Source organism: Fopius arisanus, unplaced genomic scaffold (genome assembly GCF_000806365.1).
Source record: "Fopius arisanus strain USDA-PBARC FA_bdor unplaced genomic scaffold, ASM80636v1 scaffold00027, whole genome shotgun sequence".
NCBI classification, from domain to species: domain Eukaryota; kingdom Metazoa; phylum Arthropoda; class Insecta; order Hymenoptera; family Braconidae; genus Fopius; species Fopius arisanus.
Genome location: NW_011887766.1, coordinates 1,065,266 through 1,080,616, shown reverse-complemented (window position 1 = coordinate 1,080,616; position 15,351 = coordinate 1,065,266). Strand labels below are relative to the sequence as shown.

The 15,351-nt window shown below is 37.8% G+C and overlaps 5 protein-coding genes across 8 annotated transcripts in view; all 5 read right to left on the bottom strand.

Annotated features, from left to right (window-relative positions):
- The window catches only part of LOC105265121 (integrin alpha-4-like), a 5,976-nt gene extending 2,920 nt beyond the window's left edge, over window positions 1–3,056 (bottom strand). The window contains exons 1-8 of one of the 2 annotated variants that reach the window (XM_011302442.1): window positions 2,793–3,056; window positions 2,178–2,406; window positions 1,931–2,063; window positions 1,239–1,808; window positions 995–1,163; window positions 746–927; window positions 535–665; window positions 382–463 (exon numbers count right to left, since the gene is read on the bottom strand). In XM_011302442.1, coding sequence (XP_011300744.1) covers window positions 382–463; window positions 535–665; window positions 746–927; window positions 995–1,163; window positions 1,239–1,808; window positions 1,931–2,063; window positions 2,178–2,406; window positions 2,793–2,947 — 1,651 coding nt within the window. In that variant the 5' untranslated portion in view covers window positions 2,948–3,056. The remainder of the gene's footprint in view (window positions 1–381; window positions 464–534; window positions 666–745; window positions 928–994; window positions 1,164–1,238; window positions 1,809–1,930; window positions 2,064–2,177; window positions 2,407–2,792) is intronic. The other variant, XM_011302443.1, reaches the window with a different exon arrangement.
- Window positions 3,057–3,137: 81 nt separating this feature from the next.
- Window positions 3,138–5,035, bottom strand: LOC105265118 (metalloendopeptidase OMA1, mitochondrial-like). The gene is made up of 3 exons (XM_011302436.1): window positions 4,597–5,035; window positions 3,557–4,356; window positions 3,138–3,449 (listed from the first exon to the last, which is right to left on the bottom strand). Exons 1-3 carry the CDS (start codon window positions 4,934–4,936, stop codon window positions 3,354–3,356), a joined length of 1,236 nt encoding a protein of 411 aa, XP_011300738.1. The 5' UTR covers window positions 4,937–5,035; the 3' UTR covers window positions 3,138–3,353.
- Window positions 5,036–5,767: 732 nt separating this feature from the next.
- On the bottom strand, window positions 5,768–9,759 carry LOC105265119 (serologically defined colon cancer antigen 8 homolog). 3 transcript variants are annotated; one of them, XM_011302437.1, is made up of 8 exons: window positions 9,566–9,759; window positions 9,344–9,475; window positions 8,017–9,071; window positions 7,662–7,900; window positions 7,436–7,538; window positions 7,088–7,205; window positions 6,593–6,669; window positions 5,768–6,450 (listed from the first exon to the last, which is right to left on the bottom strand). In XM_011302437.1, the coding sequence occupies exons 1-8, from the start codon at window positions 9,757–9,759 to the stop codon at window positions 6,029–6,031; spliced, it is 2,340 nt and encodes a 779-aa protein (XP_011300739.1). In that variant the 3' UTR covers window positions 5,768–6,028. The 3 variants fall into 3 exon arrangements, with proteins under 3 accessions (XP_011300739.1, XP_011300741.1, XP_011300740.1); XM_011302439.1 differs by lacking the exons at window positions 5,768–6,450; window positions 7,088–7,205 and adding an exon at window positions 6,739–6,928 and having other exon boundaries at window positions 6,592–6,669; window positions 9,566–9,650; XM_011302438.1 differs by lacking the exons at window positions 5,768–6,450; window positions 6,593–6,669 and adding an exon at window positions 6,825–6,928.
- Window positions 9,760–10,416: 657 nt separating this feature from the next.
- Window positions 10,417–13,443, bottom strand: LOC105265116 (major facilitator superfamily domain-containing protein 12). The gene is made up of 8 exons (XM_011302434.1): window positions 13,182–13,443; window positions 12,534–13,042; window positions 12,249–12,456; window positions 11,907–12,115; window positions 11,470–11,829; window positions 11,200–11,350; window positions 10,968–11,098; window positions 10,417–10,880 (listed from the first exon to the last, which is right to left on the bottom strand). The coding sequence occupies exons 2-8, from the start codon at window positions 12,838–12,840 to the stop codon at window positions 10,765–10,767; spliced, it is 1,482 nt and encodes a 493-aa protein (XP_011300736.1). The 5' UTR covers window positions 12,841–13,042; window positions 13,182–13,443; the 3' UTR covers window positions 10,417–10,764.
- A 72-nt stretch (window positions 13,444–13,515) lies between these two features.
- LOC105265117 (protein lethal(2)essential for life-like) lies at window positions 13,516–14,645 on the bottom strand. The gene has a single exon (XM_011302435.1). The coding sequence runs from the start codon at window positions 14,496–14,498 to the stop codon at window positions 13,854–13,856; it is 645 nt and encodes a 214-aa protein (XP_011300737.1). The 5' UTR covers window positions 14,499–14,645; the 3' UTR covers window positions 13,516–13,853.
- Between the last annotated feature and the right edge of the window lie 706 nt (window positions 14,646–15,351).

Below are 15,351 nucleotides of genomic sequence, written 5' to 3'. Positions count from 1 at the left end.
AGCGCCCTTCAAAATTTTTTCCTCTTTTTTTTCATTATTTTTTTATGCCAACTCCAGTGATTTTCGTGACCTCAAAACTTATCCCAAATTTTTATGTATTTTAGGTTAAAAAGATAAAATTTAAATAAAAGATGACGCTCGATAGATAGTCCACCCGGCCCTTAAGTAGAATTAAATAGAATTCCCCTTCACAAAAACCATCATCGATACCTCTTGATCGAATCTATAGAATTAAAAAATTCAAAGAGAATTAGAAAGATTACGTTTTGACGTTTGAAATGGTATCCCTATAAAACTACCTATAAATAATTAGCAGTAACCGTTAATTTTAAAGCGTCAGATAGAGCGTTAATGATCAAGTCATAAATGGATAATACTCACTTCCATTATCTATAACTCTGAAGTTTCCGTAGGTATGAATTACTGTTATTGGAATTGGATCTATATAATTGAGAATTGTTTCCTGTAGCAAGAAAAGTCATACGGATGAGGAAAAAACTTAAAAATACAATTGAGAGAATATTTTTCGATTACCGTTAAATTGGCCGTTTGATTGAAACACACAGTTGTTTCTGTGTCACCGGACCACGAAGGATATGACAAAAATAGCTGTGATTTCTTGACACGATTGAGATTCTCGTCGATATTGATAGTTAAATCAAAACCTTCATATCAAATTTGTAATCAATAATTTATCTGATTTGAACGCTATCATACTTCTAATACTATATGGAAGGTGTCTCACTTTCATGACTCAATGAACCCATTCTCGTGTGATTCACACAAATTTGGACTATGAAAAACGTTGAATTTGTGTCCAATGAAGAGGGAATCGTCGTTACTCGCACATTAGACTTCACTACAGGACGACTGTTTAATACCATAGCGTAATTAGATTTAAATGCACCAATTGCTAAATCTGGAAATCTGCAACATAAGTCATTTCATAATAATATTAATTATTCAAACAAATTCATTAATTATCATTACAAACCCATTAAAATCAATATCCACAGGTTTTGCCAAAGAAAATCCAAAAGTCATAGCGGGTGATGTGACTGTAATTTTCTGGGAGGCAATTTCGAATTTCGATTTGAGTGAAGAGTCACCATTGAAGATGTAAACAACTCCGTTGTCTTCCCATGGGGCGCCCACAATTAAATCTGCAGTAGAAATCAAAATAATTCATTGCTTTATAACATAAAATTTCGAGATTGTATGAATTTATCATCAACTACCATCAAAATCATCCATATCTAGATCTCCACAACTCAAGGAATATCCAAAAAAGCTACCCTCCTTATACCCATTCAAAATCACATCTGCCTCTTCGAATGTCGATTCTGAATTGCCTAAGTAAATATAAACTCTGCCATGATCTTGTCCCCAGTGTGGGGCTCCAATAATAATTTCATCAAGCCCATCATTATTTAGATCACAAGCTGCTAAACTACCACCGAAGAATTCTCCGATCATTGTCCCGTCAAATTCAGCAAGCACAATTCCTGGATTTGTAGTTGGATCTACGATGGCCACCCATCCAACTAAATTAAATCCAGGCGCACTTCCAGCGTACAACAATTGTTGTCTGTTAAAAAAATATCCTGAGGAAACAGCGTATCCGAACATTGAATTGTCATCAAGTTTCGACATGTAAACTGATCTGCTTTGGCCTTTTATGAAGACACTACCAACTAATTCCTCCCGCGGTGATCCAGTTATCATTGCATTGGATGTACCCGCTAAAACCATTGGATAATGCACTGAGAATCCATGGATGGGATTGTACCAAAATTCTGATGTAAAATCTAAATCAGTAAAGTAAAATAAAAAGATCAATTGTAGTGAATCACAATTTGGTACAATTGGTACAATTTTTCGTACTGGACGTCAAGATACTTTTCACACGTCAATATGAATTAATCTTTACCGTGATTTGCAAAATTTTGATCATCCAATTCGAGTCTATCCGCTGTTATATTCCCGCTGTAACAAACGCCGTGCATGCTTTGGAATTTCGTGGTGGAACTGTAAAGAGTAATCATAGTTCGCGGCGCGCAGACCTATTGGCATTAAACATAATTTATTATTATTATTTTTTCAACTTCTGAGAACAACGGAAAAGGAGGAAATGAGGAAACCATATGAGGAAGTAAATTTGCTACTAAACAACTTACTGTTAAAATACTAGCGCCAGGGTCTATAGACATGGAAGCGCCGAACCAGCCATAATCCTTTCTTATGAGCAAATCATGATTGACTGAACTAATGAAATCCTTTTCTTCGGTGAGCTCCTTAGGTTGAATTCGCACAGGTTGAGATTTTTCCAATTGCAAATTATATTTGTATACTAGACCTGGTTCTGCTACTGATGCTAATTTCGATTTCGGGGCTCCAACAATCAACCTAATTATTGGATAGAAAAAAAATCAATATCACAATTTTTCACAAATATTTTATTTATAATGGGAGTTATTATCATTTTTTTACAGAAATTAGTTTAAAGAAGAATTTCAAAATTTTTCAGTATATTTTGTTTTGGTTCTTATTGAAATAAATTAATAATCACTAAATCCTACTTATCCACTGGTGACTTATTCATGAAATATCTATTGCAAAATTACAGAAAAAAATTTAATTGATGATCAAATCGGCCAATTTATCTCGGAGAAATTGATTCACCTTTCTTTCTCACTTGGAAAATCGTTAATAAAGTTGTCGTGAGATTGACGATTCCCTTAATTTCCCTTCATACTCTAATGGTATTTTTATTAATTTTGCTCGCTCCTTACCATGATTTAGCGTGATTATGTTGAGCGTGTAGGAGAATACTATATCCAAAATAAGAGAATGTCGAGTCCTGCAGCATTAACGATGGCTTTTCGTGGATGTTATAAGCCCAAATTGGAGTTCCCCGTAAAATAAATAAAATCACTGTCAAAATCATATTTAATATTAAATTAACATAAAACAAGGAAAATGAATGAACCACGGATTTTTGTTAAATGAAATGGGATCAAATTGACTCATCTGAGAGATCCAAGCACAGGAAACCAATGAGTGATAAGCCAATCAACAACACAAGGTTTTTTGTTAAAAAAAATAATAAAACTGTGAGGACGTTAAAATACCGCAGATTATCTAAAAATCATTTTATTTCTTCAACAATATCAATCAAAATAATGTAAATTAAATATACTCCCCACTACGACTGATTTAGAGCATGGAATTTAATAAAACGGAGATAAAACAAAATATTTATGACAGTATGCTATGAAATAAATTATAAAAGGCACTTGAAAGTTCAAACAGGAGTTCAACAATTAATGGATTAATGCTTTCCCTAAATATTATCACAAGATCCCCTTGGCCTTCAGATGACTCGCATGTTGCTTCGTTGATCGAGAGTTGAATGATTCAATAGGATCGTATCGACTCAACTTTGGACACTGTAAAACAAGTCAATTCAATTTGAATTAATACCAGGCAATTTTCAAGAATTCCCTTTCTCAGCAATAAATCTTCTGCCGATTATTTCTTAATTTAATAAACTTACCCCGGATTGCGTTCTTATTAGCAATGCTTCCTTCATTTTGGCACTCAAATGTTTTTCTCGTTCCTCATGATTAGGATGGGTGGATAACCATGGAATATCCTTCGGCTCTACCTTGAAATCCGTCAGCAATTGCATAATTTTCCAGAAGACAACAGCCTCGCGGACATCGAAGCAAGCCCTCGCAGCCAATCTAATTCCCAAATCGTCAGCCTCTATCTCCGCCTGTCTGCTGTGAGGTAACGTGACGAGAACATCTACAAGATTGACGCCCAGTGCTTGAATAAGAAGTGCAAGTAGATCGGGAAATGTCGCCCATATAATAGCGATTGGTGCTGCCAACAAAATGTCCAATAGAACGTTCCTCGATATTTGTTCAATGGGATGCTGTAACAGCACATGCCCCATTTCATGTGCCAATATTATAGCTAATTGATCGTCATTCTCGGTAATTTTAAGAGCGCCGAGAAATACAAAAATATTGCCACCGGGTAATACATATGCATTTTTTGCGTCTGAAGCGACTACTGATAATGTCCAATGTCTGTCTGTCACTTGTGGCAGATCTTGATTGGCTTTAATTAGACGATCCGTGATCCTCACGAGTCTGACGTATGCAGGATTATCAGATGGAACGATTGAGTCCTGGTGCATCTCCAGGTGAACGTCGAAGGTCAGTTTTCCTAAGACTTTTTGCTGCTCTTTGGTGAGGATTATAAAACGATATCTACCGGTCAAGGGATCTTTCTCCATGTGGGTCAAGTAGAAGAAGAAAAGACCTGCTAGAACGACACCCAAGGCTCCTGGCAAATGCAAAATCTAGTTACTTCATTATTTGAGGCAGTTATATTAAATGAGAGAAAATGGAACAGAAAGAACATTAATAGAAATTCTCATCAGGACTAGATTTTCTTTTTTCATAAAAAATATGAAGAATTCTTAAAAATGATGAGTGACATCACCCACAAAATAATGAAATTTGATTGACATTCTCGAATAGATAAAAATGTTCATTGCGCGTTCCAGTAAAAACATTATCTCACCGTAGATTTTTTGCCTCCTTACGCTAAACCATTTTTTAAAGACCTCCTTCTCCTCTGGAGTTTTTTTTGCCCACCACCTCTTGAAGTACCTCCCAAACAAGAAAGCTCCAACTCTCGTAAGAGGACGAATAAGTAATGCAAGTCCAGGTGGAATATGAAGTCGTTGTGTCGTATGAAATTGACATTTTTTCACTTTGATATTGTCATTGCCTCCTATCAACACTCTAACCTGAGGAACTAATTGCCTGTAACTACCGATAGCACGATCAGAACTGGCTTTAAAGGAAATATTTAGTACTGTCTGTCTTGCCCTCAAAATACACAAAGTCCTAAGCAACATTTTCAAAATGTTTCGTTATAAAATCAATTGAATTTAAATAAACTTGATAAAGACAATGCTATCTTTTCATTAGATCATTAGCTACTGGCTAGACGTGATTTATACACGCTGCAAGGAGTAGTAAATGAAATCCCAATCGTGCGTGATAATGAAACATGATTCCGGCAGCAATACCATACTGTGCAGCAGCGCACAGCATTTTTGGTGAAAAAAATATAGCGATTAGTCTGAGCCAAGTGGGTCTTTGCCTCTGCTGAATCACTAGATTCTGGGGTGTCTGAGCTGGTTTTGACAGGCAGACCAGACTACCTCCATTCGGATGAAATTTATATTGCCATGACATGACCAATTGATTGATTCATTAATCGCCAATATCGTCTTCTGTATTTTGGCTATTACTTTTAAATATAACTCTGAAAGAACACAAAAATATAACTTGTCAATAATAATGATTACCCATCTGCAAGGTCATGAGAATATTGACAGTAACATAACCTAAAACGATAGCTAATCACTTATATTTAAAAATAAATCAACAAAATGCCTTAAATAGCTTAATTTAAAAATTATGATTCTCTGAGTGCTACCTCAAAAACTTTTCTCCTTGATCATTCTACATCCTCTTCGGATGTTTATCCTTGGGTCACTGAGACATTTAGCACAACTATCAATCGACAATCGCAATTTTCATGAAGAAAAACTAACCTTCGTGAAAATCAACGATTCAACTCACACATTCACCAGGTTTTCGTCGATATAAAATGCAATGTTGCAATGTCGAAATATTGAACGTCTCAATTATATGTTGAGGTTGAAGGGGTTGAAGGCACACAGGACGGTGAGTAAACGATCATTCGAGATCAGCTGATCCACATGACAGTATCCATATGATAGATGGTATACATTTACAAGGAATTGAGCAAATCCCAATAGAAATTTTCCTCCATATGCAAATAAGAACATAAACAATTGAAATCATAGCCTTCGTGATCGCAACTTTATTCCTTTATTCTACAGTGAGTGATCGATACACCTTTTCTTCATGTGCTTGAAAAGAAAATAATCTATCGAATATCGGGCGTTATCCAGGGATTACGATGGATTATCGCCTGGAGTAGACTCAATATACTGCTGACTATGCGAAGTTTGTTGATTTTCGAGGTAATCATTGTTTCCATAATGCTCATATTGTTGATTGTCACCATAATGTCCGGCTCCAGTCTGCCCTTGTGCTTCTTCGCCCGATGGCTGATACAAAGTTGGCTCGTACTGCTCGTACTGATTATAATCCTGAGTCAAATAGTCCGCGGGGTAGTTTTCGTAGTTTTGAGGATCCTGGTACTGTGTCTGATCCATTTCCTCCGGTTTTTCTTGGGGATTAGTATAGGGATGCGCATAAGTATCATCAGAGGGTCCTGAGTAGGCCTGCGACTCTTCAGGGTGACTTTCTTCAATTGTAGATTTATGAGATTGTTTAATGTAATCTCCCCCTGATTCGGGAGTTGATAATTTCCCTACAAATTAATTATTTTGAAAAATTTATCAACTGTTCAGTTTTTGATGAAAGATGTACGTAATTGATTTTTAATGGCTTAAAAAATGTTCGCTATTGGTAAACTTGTAGAATTCGAATATTCAATTGAAGTTTATTCAAACCTTTTGGATTTTCTAGAGTATCACAAAATTTATTCGTCAAATGCTCTATGTTGCTTTGTAAGCGGGCCATCTCTTCCCTGAGGAAAATTAATGCAGATGAGATTAACAATAGAATTTATTACCATCTACGAGTATTGATGACGTACATAAAACATAATTCTCTCTAAAATTGGGAAAACTACTACTGTGCTGATAGAGGCGCTTCCGCAGATTTAACGACCACCGACTTTTTTTTCGGATTTATTTTGAGCTTAAGATCGACCTTGACGGTGCGCTTCTTTTTCAAGGGTGAAGTCTTCAAGTCAACGATTCCGTCAGTCGTCTCAACAGCATCCTCTGCCAACACAGATTTTGACTATTTATTTTTCTCAATTTCTACGGAGTAAAACACCTCTTCTACATTTTCAAGTGCAACAGACAGAAAGCAAATTGTTAATTGTTGTTAGCGTAGACTCGCCATTTATTTCCATTTCATTCAGCGAAAATAATAATTACTTGTGCGTGTGGTTGCTAGCTTCCAAACGTTGTGTGAGAGATTGGCATTCGGCAGTCAGTTGAGAAATGAGCTTTGCCTGATTGCTGATAGCATCTTCAAGACCACCCACTTGAGCAGCTAAGGACCATTCAATTCCGTTAGCCATTTTTCCCCCTCTTTCTTTACAGATCTTTAATTGAATTTACTGCCCATGCTAGGAATAGTGTCATCATGCCGATATCCCACACAATTTCAACTGTAATTCTCTAATGCATTATTTTACTTTTAGCTAGTGGTTTTATAGTGAATAATTTTGTGTATTTCAAAGACAATATACCCAACACAGGCCACAATTAACAATTTCTCACCGTGTTTTCCCTCCATATCCGTTATCATTGAGGTAACATCCTTGTCTTTATCCTTCCTGGGAGTTGCTGTTGTTTCCACGTGGATTATTCGAGTCATATTTAGCTGAGAAAAAAATTATTCAATATTTATCCATGAAATATTGCTTTAGAAACAGTTTTCCAATACCAACGCAGAAATTTGAATGCGAAATAAACAAATGAATTTTCGAAAGTATTATTTATATACTTCTTTTTCCAACGAGGCAATTTGTTCAGTCAATCTGAGATTTTCCCGTCGACAATGCACTATATCAGCGTCTGCTCTCTCGATTCTCTGTTTATAAGAGTTGATTTCGGCTTGCCAACGACTTTGCTCCTGACGTGCATGACGTTCGCCCCTCTCAGCACCAAGTTTGGCAGTAGCTAGTTCTTGCTCGACAGCATCTTTCTCGGCTGAGAGTTGTGTCAAGTCACTCTGAAGGCTCGCTAAATTAAAACCAATAGTTTTATTTATTTTCATTTAATTTATTTTGCTAATTCTCGGTGTACAGCAAAGATAATGAAAAAATGAATGATATAGGGTTCCTAAAGCGTTCGCTCACAAGTTTTAGACAGCATTTCCTTCTTGAGATCCTCAATAAACGCCTGCTTCTGATTCAATTCCCTCTTGAGATCGAGGATCTCTCTCCGTTGTTTCTCGATCTCCAATTGTGATTTGGAGGCAGCATCCCAGTGCGTTGCAACATCAGCGGAGAGCTGTTCCATTTGATGTCCATACCTCCTCTCCACCTGGTGTCTCTCCTCAGCCAATCTTCTGCAGGCATCCTGGGTGGCTTCTCTGATCTTCTCCCGTTGTCTCTCCAACTCATCCTTCAGCCTCCTGATCTCCGCCTCTGCCTGACTCTTCTCGAATTCCGCCTGCTGCGCAGAATCCATGGCACGTTTTGCTTTCTGACTGGCATCCGTCTCCCTCTCCCGTGCAGCCTGCAAATTCTTCAGGGTTTCCTCCAATTTCGTATTTGTCTCTCGTTTCTCCCGCATCACTTGCTCCAGCTGAATGACACTCTCTGGACTAGCGGTGACAGTATCCATTTTTTTTAGATTCGTTGTTTTTTCGTCCAGAGCTTTTTTCAATTCAATTCTTGCCTGCGTCAGTTGGGCTTCGAGCTCGCTGATCCTGGACTCGTACATTATCGCGGGCCCATCCATCCGCTGTAATTTTATCTTCTTCCCAGGACTGGACTGAACGTCGAGATCTGTCGATGGCAGGGATTTACTATCGACTTTCTTCACCTCGTCGCAACTCTCATACTCAGTCAGAAAGGCTTTTAGTAGTCCCGTTTTATTTTTATGGTGAAGAGCTTCATTCTCAGCGACGACTTGACGAATTTTGCCGAGGAGGTTCTTCAACTCATCTTTGCAGTAGCGTGACTCCTGCTCTAACTGTTCGATGTACTGCTCCTGGCGCATTATAAAGGATGTTAGCTCTCGTGGTGTAAGTTGTGAGTCTTCAGCTGTTAGGATCGATGGTTGCAGACGAACTTTTTCGGGGGATGAAATACACTCGCTCACTGCACTTCGATCGTCCGTGTCTTCAGCGGACTCATGAAGACGGAGATTACTGCGGCGGTAGATATTTCTTTCGCGATGAATTTTCCTGAAGTTTTTTTATATTAATTCTAATAATGAAGGACATCATATTATCATATGTTATTTTTTTAAATATTACAAATGAAAGGATTATGATATAAATTGTTTACTGCACCGGAGTATTACACTGGCAAAATATTTACACAATAATGACTTCTTGAGAAGGGATGAACTGACGGTCATTAGTTTAATTAATGATTTGGCATTATTTTTTAATTTAGTATATTTAAGTGTCGACATTGTCGTCTAGCTGGTAAAATAATAATACTCAATACTCACCCGGTTGATCTTGGTGTGTAAGACTCGGCCAAGAGATATTTGAGTTTCGATACCGCTTCCCTGTAAGCGGTTTCTGTGTAATCTGGTATTTTCTTCTTTCCAACATCCATCTTCTGCAGTGAGCTCATTTTCCTGACCACAAAAACTCCTCAAATGAACTACAGGCACTAGAAATTTCCCTCATTTGGAGAGTTAAAAAAATCAATAGAATGGATTACTCACCGGGCTCTAAATCGCTTGGGTCTGCCAAAGGGTGCATTTTCGATGTGTGAGAAATTGTAAGCAGCTCTCGGTTTGGTGTAAGACCTAAGTGATAATTTTGGTCGCGTTAGGAGAGTACCTGAAGACGGGGAAACACCGATAACAGATGTACCACTTGTGCGGCATCGTCGTGGATAGTTGCTCGTCGTTAGCATTCCGTTAGCATTATGCCAATGGAAGAGCTATCGGCGCCCTTACATATAAGCTCGGCTGCTTATCTGAATCGATTGAATGGGGCTGAGGGGAAGAGGAATGAGGAACGAGGGATGTGAATGTAAGGCGGAACGCACAGGGCGTCCTGGGGAATCTTTGAGGGTAGTGGGGTTCTTTGACTCGGTGGGAGGGCTTCTCCAAGTCAACCGGGTAAACTGAACTCTGGGTGGAGAAAAGCCGTAACCAGAGACTGGTACGTGAATCGCGTGTGGCGGGGTCATCCGTGCTGAGGAGGGACAGGCACCGTACCATCAGCCACACGCAATTTCCACATCCTCGCTGATTTTTTTTTCACATTTTACTCAAAGTCATTGATCTGATTAATTGTTACAACTTGTCTGTTGAAGAAATTATCATAACTTTAATAGTTCCCTTGTTAATTTAGAAGAACTTCTCTGTTTTAATTCAAGAGTTTCGTAGGAGTTCGCACTCTAACTTGGGAGAATGTTTACAGGCGTTGCGTGAACTGATGGGATTATACGGGGGCTTTAAATTTCTTGATAGAACCAATAAAGGATACTATTAGAAAATTTTGCTTAAATTCCATTTTTCCTCGGCTAAATTTTTCAGTTTTATCCGTAGAGATGAAGACATCGTAAATTGATTCTCAAGCCGCATTCTTGAAATTTTATTGATTTTTTCTACAAAATTACATTACTCTTAAATGTTCTTTTCAACAGAATTCTTAGTATCTGTAGTCAATATCAATCAACCGTCAATGTCCCAGTTATGACATGAGTTTTTACCAATTAAAAAATTAATTTTTCTACACTAGTTTCATCAGTGTATTCGACCCATTTCGTGTTGCTACTCAAATCTTAAACACTGTTGATATGCACAAATTAATATTTTGAAAAATATATTTGAAAATATGAAGAAGCTGGCAGAAACAGATGATGGCATTAACGTGGATATTGACGCAAGACTCAGATTGCCATTTGATTTAGTTATTGTCTAGAGGTATCATTGACGCCCGGATTTGGAGAAGTAACATGATACGGAACTGTCTCGACAGCTGCTTCGAATGTGGGATCGGCTATCAGCGTGGTGTACCCTGGAGTCACTATAATAAAATTTCTTCGTGAATTTCGTCTTCATTCAATGCAGATCCATATCTTAATATTATCATAAGTAAGCATCATTCATTTACCCTCGATTTCGCTATTTTCACTGCTTCGTTTAATGGTAAATATCATTAATACTGAAAAAATCGCAGCTGCACCGCACACGAAGCTCAAAACATCTCGATAATAACTGGGACAACCATTTACACACCGTTTCCTATAAGAAATTGGAAACAAGTTGATAAACCAAACATATGAATATTATATCTTGATAATTTTACTCTTTTCCTTTTTCAGTTTCTATTAATTGTTACTCACGTATACTGGATAATCATAACTGCGATACCATTACACAATTTATCAGTGAGACTCATAGCACCGTATACGAATGCTCCGGATTCGGTATTCGACCCGATTAGATCAGCTGTTACACCCAAACTTGTAACCAACATCACAGATCCTCCACCACCTACAAAAAAAAATGATATTACTCTTACAATTATTGATTAACAATGGAATTAACCAATAGTATGGATTCTCCCTTGTTTTCCTTACCAATTTTTTAAATGATAAATAATTAATAATTACCCAATAATAGTGCCACTGGATAAATAGCATAATGACTATAAAAGTCCCCATGTCCAAAATATATCCAGATACATGCAGCTACGCCCTGAATAGCGCCAATCAGATACGCCCACTTTCGCCCCAATTTCGTATTAATTTTTTCAATGATCAAAGACCACTTGAGACTGCTCATGAACATGATGAATGGTATTACAGCCAGGGAAGTTGCTGGCATCGACAAGCTCTCATGAAGATATAGAGGCACGTAAATCTGAGCTATATTGACGAACAGTCTGCATGACATGTAAACAGAGGCCACCTGGTAAAATTTGTAATCCTTCAGAAAAGATGAGGCTGGCCTCAAGTCTCTCCTCAGTGGACCTTCCATAACAATTCAATTAATTATTTCAATATTCAATTCAACATTGAAGAGAAAGACAGATTCCACTGTTACTTACCTGTTGGTGAACGTTGAATTTCTCTAACAAACGTATGAAATATAATAGAAGTTATTGACCCAATGAATATCCCGATTAAAACGATATGCTGAAACTTTGAGGCATCATTTGGACCAATTTGTTGAGTGGCTGGATCTTCACTAGTGATGTTTAGTACAGCCCAAAATACAACGTAGACGAAAATATTCGCAAATACTGAAAACATGTACCTAGAAGTAAACAGTAGAAACATCATTACAATCACATTTATTCCCAAAAATGGGACGAGTTGTTTAATTTTTCTTTCAATTATTTCATTTCTGGTTGATTTAAGAAATCATAAAACAGTATAGATGCGCATACCTGATAGCTGTGAGCTCTGTCCTCTCGTGTTCAGTAGGTGTCAAATCTGGAATCAATGATAGATGTGATATTTGCACGGAGGCCCAGCCGAATTGAAAAATAATAATGAAGGCAGAGTAATAGATCAGCTGAGCCCAATGTTCTGCATATTCACAGTTAATGCACTTTGAGAATATGAATGGGAAAGAGAATAGCACGCATACAGTTCCTGCAAATGAAAACAATCTTTGGTCATTTGAACTGATGAGTTACTTTTAGAAAAATAGAAGAAATGATGATAAGTACCCAACAAGTGCCACGTTTTTCGTCGGCCATACCTGCACAGCCAGAAATCATCATTCTTGTCAGATTGGAGTCCAACGAAAGGGGTTGCCAATGCATCAGCAATCTGTCCAATGAACAAAACTAATCCGGAGAACACAGGATCAAATCCAAGTACATAATGGAAGAAAACAATTAAATACGTAAACCACATAGAAGCACAAATGTCATTGAGTATATGACCGACTCCATATGCCAATTTCTGTGTTCTCGGGAGACGTTGGATAATTTCCGTATAATCATTTTCTACGGAATTCACCCTGGTATCCATTGTATCCACTTCGTTCTGCCTCTTAAGTAATTTATCGCAGCAATCTTCAAGTTATTCTTAACCTCTCAGACGATTGTCATGACGTTTCGTTGACAATAATAGCTCCCAATAACCAAATACGCAATTATTTTCCTCATTCCATGCTTGTACACTAGTGAACTTGCTTTACACAGATGTTCTGCTTTAAAATCATCAACAATGCCTGGAAAAAAAATAAAACTAAGGATAACAATATATGCCCTATTTTGTTTTTACCGCATGTCTGACACTTGTAACTGTTAGTGACGAAGTCGTGCGTCTCTATGACGGGTTATTCCTTTGATTGTGTTATGTACATATACCTTTTTTCTTGCTGACTCTATAACCGTCTCCCACTGCGTCTACTTCTGCTATGAACTCGTGATGCACTGCTTTCAAATCCATGTCATCGGTGCTTCACGTCCGCAAGTTGGCGATTCCATCATATCTCATCGTTAACGTCATGTGATTCATTTGTTTTTGCAGCAGGAGATTAATAAATCGTACCATCCCAGGATATCAACCAACTTATAAATTTGCCATTCCAACAACTCTATCTGAACTCTCATATTTCTTTATCTTCAAGTGTCAAATAAACTATTCAACGAAAAGCGAAATTAGAGGTAGAGGATATCAAAATTTAAATAAAAATCTCAATTTTATAGCATTGAATTTTATTACGAAAGCGCTTGAGCTTGTACAAAAGTTTTGACTTTACATTTCGTCATCGATTAAAATAAAAATCCAGTAAAACACATGAATTTATTACAGAATCTCATTTCTTACTGAAGTACGACAACTGGTTCGTTCTTTGCCCCTGGAACTTATGATATACTCGATAACTCGAGATATGATATATGATAAGTCGAATGTTACAACCTTTCAAAGATTAATGACAAAAATTAAAAAAATATTTGAACAAACATGAGTGAAAAGTGAGCAATATATGAACAAAATAAAAGTACAGAATGATGACTGGAAATAGTCAAGAGAATTTAGGCAGCTTTAACAGTCTTGGATGACTTCTCCTGGCTCCTGGTGACCGGTGTCTTGGGTGTATTGGAATCCTTGGTCTGCGATGATGAAGCTTCAGCATCCTTGAGGGCTGGCTGTCCAGTGTGGATGATGGGGATGGCCCTCTCGTTTGCGTTCTCGAGGGCCTTCTTCCTGGGTGCTGTGATGGTCAGGACACCATCGGACGAAAGATGCGATTTAAGTTCATCGATCTCGCACTGCTCTGGCACCAGATACTTGCGAGTGAACTGTCGAGAGACGAAGCCATGCTCATCCTGCTTCTCCTCATGTTTACCATCGATGACGACGTTGCGTCCGACGACCTTAACGTTGATCTCCTCTGGAGTGAATTGCTGCACGTCAAGATTCACCTGAAACTTGTCCTTGTCAGCGTGGACAACTGACAATCCTTCTGATTTCCGTGCAATTGCCTTCTCGTAGGGATGGAAATGATGGAAACGTGTCCGTGGTGCACGAAGAACCATGAGACTAGAGTCCAGAGGTGAGATTGAATCGTGCAGGAATTCATTGGCGTTCAATACTCGACCAAAATGCTGGTTGCGCAGGTGATGAGGATGATCCAGGTTTTCCCACCAGTTTGAAAACAACATTGGTAGAAGTGACATTTTTTTTCACTATTCACTTTTCAATTAATCACTTTATTCACGCTTAATATTCACTTGGTGTGAAAAGTTGCGTTGTGTTTACGCGTTAGATGTATAGCTGGAGAGGTGTATTCTCGACGCTTTCTGATTTTCGACTGTAGGGACCCGATCAATTGCGCAGGTATTTATGGCAATGCGACGTCACTTCCGACGCCTCTAGAACCTGCCAGAATGTTTCATCAGAGCATTGCCGATTTTCGGCTATCGATTATTCGTTTTTGAGATTTTAAGGGAGAGGGAATAGCAATTATCCGGATAATACCAGGATTTTTATGGCAAAATGTCGAGGGGGATGGAATGGAAATAGTAGAGCGAGTCATTTTTTTTTCGTCAATTGTTTCCGCATTAAGGAGTTGACGGTTTTGAATGAATTAAAATTTTTGTAGATCACCTAGAAATTTCTATACATCCTAGAATAGAAAATGGATTTGTTCAGTTGTTAAACTGTTTGATAGGACTCCACCGGTATCAATTTTTCAAGGGCGTAATGCCCTTATTTTATAATTTTTTAAATCAGTACTCAGGCTGCCTGAGTCATGCAGCATCCACTGGGTCGTTTACCTGGCGCCAGTGTTGTTGCCAGCCGAATATTCTCGAAGTTCGCCGAACGGCCGAAATGTCTCGACTATTCTTCAACAATCGAATAAAAAAAAAGAAGGATCTCAAGTTGATCCTCTTGGATTTGAATAATAATTGAATGTATATAAAGGAAGAACAACTTAAAAATATTATATACTACGAAATCATTAAAGATGCTTTCGTAAATTTGAGTATTTTCTAGTTCTCGAATAAAAAAAATCGAAATTTCTACTCA